The sequence below is a fragment of the Nanorana parkeri genome, unplaced genomic scaffold, assembly GCF_000935625.1.
Source record: "Nanorana parkeri isolate BGI_ZX_2015 unplaced genomic scaffold, ASM93562v1 scaffold193, whole genome shotgun sequence".
In the NCBI taxonomy this organism is placed as follows: Eukaryota; Metazoa; Chordata; class Amphibia; order Anura; family Dicroglossidae; genus Nanorana; species Nanorana parkeri.
In genome coordinates this window covers 1,383,641-1,387,940 of record NW_017306461.1, presented here as the reverse complement: position 1 = coordinate 1,387,940, position 4,300 = coordinate 1,383,641, and the positions used below count along the sequence as shown (strand labels likewise).

At 45.7% G+C, this 4,300-nt stretch overlaps 1 protein-coding gene across 1 annotated transcript in view; it reads right to left on the bottom strand.

Annotated features, from left to right (window-relative positions):
* The window catches only part of SNTA1 (syntrophin alpha 1), a 45,413-nt gene that overhangs the window by 20,326 nt on the left and 20,787 nt on the right, over positions 1-4,300 (bottom strand). The window contains exon 2 of the mRNA XM_018555356.1: positions 1,250-1,435. Within this exon, the coding sequence (XP_018410858.1) occupies positions 1,250-1,435 (186 nt within the window). The remainder of the gene's footprint in view (positions 1-1,249; positions 1,436-4,300) is intronic.

Sequence of the window (4,300 nt, the reverse complement as noted above, 5' to 3'; positions counted from 1 at the left end):
GGGGGGGGGGGGGGTCAGCTGGGGCGCAACTCACATCATGTTAAACCTGAGCTCCGGGCCTTCCTTCCCTTCAGTCTTGCAGTTGTACCGCCTCCTCTTATGTACTGAATCTGCTCACTCTGATTTCACTGCACACTATAGCGGTATAGTAAAAAATAAACCCCCCCCAGTTGTAATTTTATACCACCAAAGAAAGCTCTTTGTGACCCCAAAAAAGGTATAAAATTCATTTCAGTACAGCGTTGCATGACGGAATAAATGTCAGTCAAAGTACAGCAGCGCTGAATACTGAAAAATGGCCTGGACAGGAAGGGGGTGCAACACCCCGCACTTTAAGGGGTTACTATAATCTGGGGGTGCTCTCTGATTTGAACTGTGCTGCGGTATGTCTGACCTCATTAGTAGCTCACCGTCTGCTTTCTGCTTTCACTGCACGCCTACAATAGACATCCAGTACAGACGGAGGAAAGGAGAAGTGGAATGTAGAAGATTCCTGCGGCCTCCGGAGTTCTCCTTTAACTCTTCTGACCCCAGTGAAGGGGCTGCACTGACCCATCTGGGCCTCTGTATCTCTTCATACAATGATCCTTGCAGACGATATTTACAGCATGCAGCAGTTTTCATATTTGTCTACGTTGTGTGTTCCTCTAAGTTGTGCTGGAAGCCTCCCACATTCCGCTCCCAGCATCCCTGGAATGTGCGCGTCCCCCTTAACAGCTGAGAGGGAATCATCAGAATTCCGGCGGGGGAGAGCCACAGCTACAACCCAGCTAAGACTGTTCCCTCCTCCTCCTCCTCCGTCTGTCTTCACACTTCTCCGTGTAGTTGTAGTTCATCATTTTCTTATCACTCCTTCTCCGTCACAGACTCACTCCCAGAATGCCTCGCTCTTGGCTGCATAAACACATGTAACAAGCATCCAGAACTGTATGTTATTCATCCACGGGTGTCAAGGGGATAACGAAAAGAAAACAACGCGTTTCGGGGCTAAAGGCTTCCCCTTCATCAGGGCTTTGGCAGCTGCCATGTGATATCTCGGAGCCTGGACCGATCCATCCGAGCCAGGGGAATAATAGATGTCATCAGCGAATGCCTTTGTGTAGCACGCTGGCCATGTTACCATCTGATTGTACAATCTCCTTTATGCTGACCGTACATTATACAATCTCATTGTACAATCTCCTTTAGATCTACCAACAACTATGTAGTGCAAGGGCATCATGGTAAAGGACTGAATAGAAAGCCTTACCTTCCAGCACCACCTCTTTGCCGGTCTTCTTCAGAGCTTGCACGGCGTCATCATGGGTGGCGTCGCTTAAGTCGACCCCATTCACGGACAAAATGGCGTCCCCCACATAAAGAGCGCCCGTCAAGTCGGCAGCCAATCCCTTGAAGATCTTGGAGATGAGGATGGGCATCTTGTTTTCCCTTCCGCCTGTGAAGACAGCGACAGATACAAAGATTGTAGATTATTTCTGCCAATGTATCGTATGACATTATACCCAATCTCCATGTTTATTAAAGATACAAATCATTATTACATCATCAAATGTCGTTTTTAAAGCAATTCATGCAAGTCCCTGGATCTAACTTGGTACAGTCCTCGTGCAGCAGAGATCAGAGGGGAGGGAGAAGCTGCAGAAGGAGCCTATAAGTTGTGCTACAGTGCAAGAAGCATACTGATAGTAGGAGAGAGCAAAGTGACAGAGAAATGAGCTCATCAGTCTGCTGCTTCTCCTCCTACTGTCCAGTCACAGGCTGTGGGAGGGACAAGACCTGTAAGTGTTACTGAACTGCAGCAGAGAAAAATTAGGTCTCCTGCCCTCCTGGACAGTGCTGTGCTGTGCGGGTGAGATGTATAAATCTCAGGACTGGATGTCACCCTTCTATATATACCCCAAGTGTCACCCTTCCTTATGTATCCCACATGTCACACTTCCTTATGCACTCCAAGTGTCACCCTTCCATACGTACCCAACTTGTCACTCTTCCACATGTACCCCAACTTTCACCCTTCCTTATGTATCCCACATGTCACCCTTCCATATGTATCCCACATGTCACCCTTCCATATGTATCCCACATGTCACCCTTCCATATGTATCCCACATGTCACCCTTCCATATGTACCCCGAGTGTCACCCTTCCATATGTATACCACATGCCACCCTTCCATATGTATCCCATATGTATCCCACATGTCGCCCTTCCATATGTATCCCACATGTCACCCTTCCATATGTACCCCGAGTGTCACCCTTCCATATGCATCCCATGTGTCACCCTTCCATATGTACTCCAAGTGTCACCCTTCCATACATACCCAACTGCTCCCTTCCATGTACCCCAGCTGGAGGATATATCAGAGTACATCACGTTATCTCTCATCAGTGTCCCCTTACAGTTTATTTTTCTTTCACTAAAATGTCCTTCTATGCCCTCAGTTCCATAAGTCACCACTGGAAATGTGTTTGTGGAGCATTGGATCCCAGGGAAAGTGAAACGCAACAGGAAGTCCAACTTTTAGAGAAAGCACTTAGTCAACCGCGGTCTCCCAGAGGGTCCCTGGAGTAGCTTAAAGTGCCTTAAAAGGATATCACTTGGATTTTATTTCAACTGGTAGCTGAGAGCAGCCAATCGGATCCCTCAGTGCATTTTGTTCAGCGAGTCACATTGGAAGTTTTCATGAATCAACCATATAGTGATTTTTATTTATTGTATGGAATACACCATCATTTTCTGAATCCCTTAGGGTTGTGAGCAGGATGAGCGGGTCGGACTAGACATCCCATTGTCTGACCACAGGCTCCAACTATCCCCGGAGGATTCCAAGGAATTCCCAAGCCAGCTGGGAGAGATAATCCCTTCAGCAGGTTCTGAGTGTACACTGGGACCTGCTGACATAGTGACGCTCCCGGGCCCGCCGTATGAGATGTCCAAACTAACACGAATGGCATTTTTAGAGCCGAAGGAACAATGGCAACATTCTATTCCAAACATGGATGAGGGTCTTTATTTTAACCATGTGACTGCAATTCGCAAATCTCATTGGACACAGCAGGAAATAACCGTCACGTTTGAAAACAAAAATATAAGTCACAAATCCAGTCCTCACTGAAAACATGTGACGATGACACTCAGCACTTACTCAGCCCTAATTCAGGATCCAAAGTACAGCTTTTCCTGAATCCACTACTTCATATTGTTGCTCAAGCCCTGAGGAAGGGGTGGGGGGCGATTCCCCTGAAATGCGTTGGCTGTAGCTGACATCTCTATTTAATTAAACAACATAGATGAACCTTCAAACCAGAGGAGGTGCTCCTAACCACACATCCGGGATGTGATCTTCAGTTGAGCCCAAACCATCATGACCAGACCATAACCAGGTCCTTACACTTCACACACACACTGTCATGACAGGTTGCCTCTTTCCTCAAGGACTACATGCCCCATTTTTTCAAATTCGCATCAAAACCAGTTCCTTCTCCTACTGGTCCCAGAGCTACCACAGATCTATAAGTTAAGTTATCCTGATATGTCTGAAGACAGCCCCCCGCCCCCCAAGGCTTTTATACTTAAGCAGCCACACTAACTCCATGCCGCCATGCTGTATCACCCTGGCCCATCTAAGCTCTGGTGTTGGAGCCAAAAAAAAACAACACATTTTGGTTAAAAATAGAGGAAGTGAGAATTCACTTTTTTATAACTTTGACACCATTTCCGATGACAATAAAAAGATTGCTCGTAAAACTTTCCCCACTTTACCAAAAATATGCTCTTGTCTCTGTTCTTGAGATTTCCCATCACTTCCTATACTAACAGGATGTAAGGGGAAATCTCCCCAACGGGGGCAGAGAAGAAAAACCCGACAGAGGTCCCCGCTCTATCCAAACGCAAAGTAAAACATTGTAGCTGCAGCTAAGTGTAAAAACTTCCTCTACATGGACCAACACAGAACTACAGCTAATGAATCCACTCATCGGCCTCAACCCTTTCCCTGTGACTCCTACCCTGAGGCATTTACACGTCTTGTATGGAAAGTACATGTGAATCATTACTTTAATGTTTATTTCATAATATTTCAGGATACGACTCGCATCTTCGCTCTTCCTTATTTTTCTTGTGTGACCTCACAATGACTTAAAGCTAAATTTTAATCTCTTTATATTTTTCCTTCCCTGGTTCCTCCCTTCCTGCCCCCATCAACATGCTACATTTTATCTTAATATATTATTATATATATTATTTTGGTATATATTATTTTTATATATTGATAGTGACGGTCATAGGCAATCCAGGC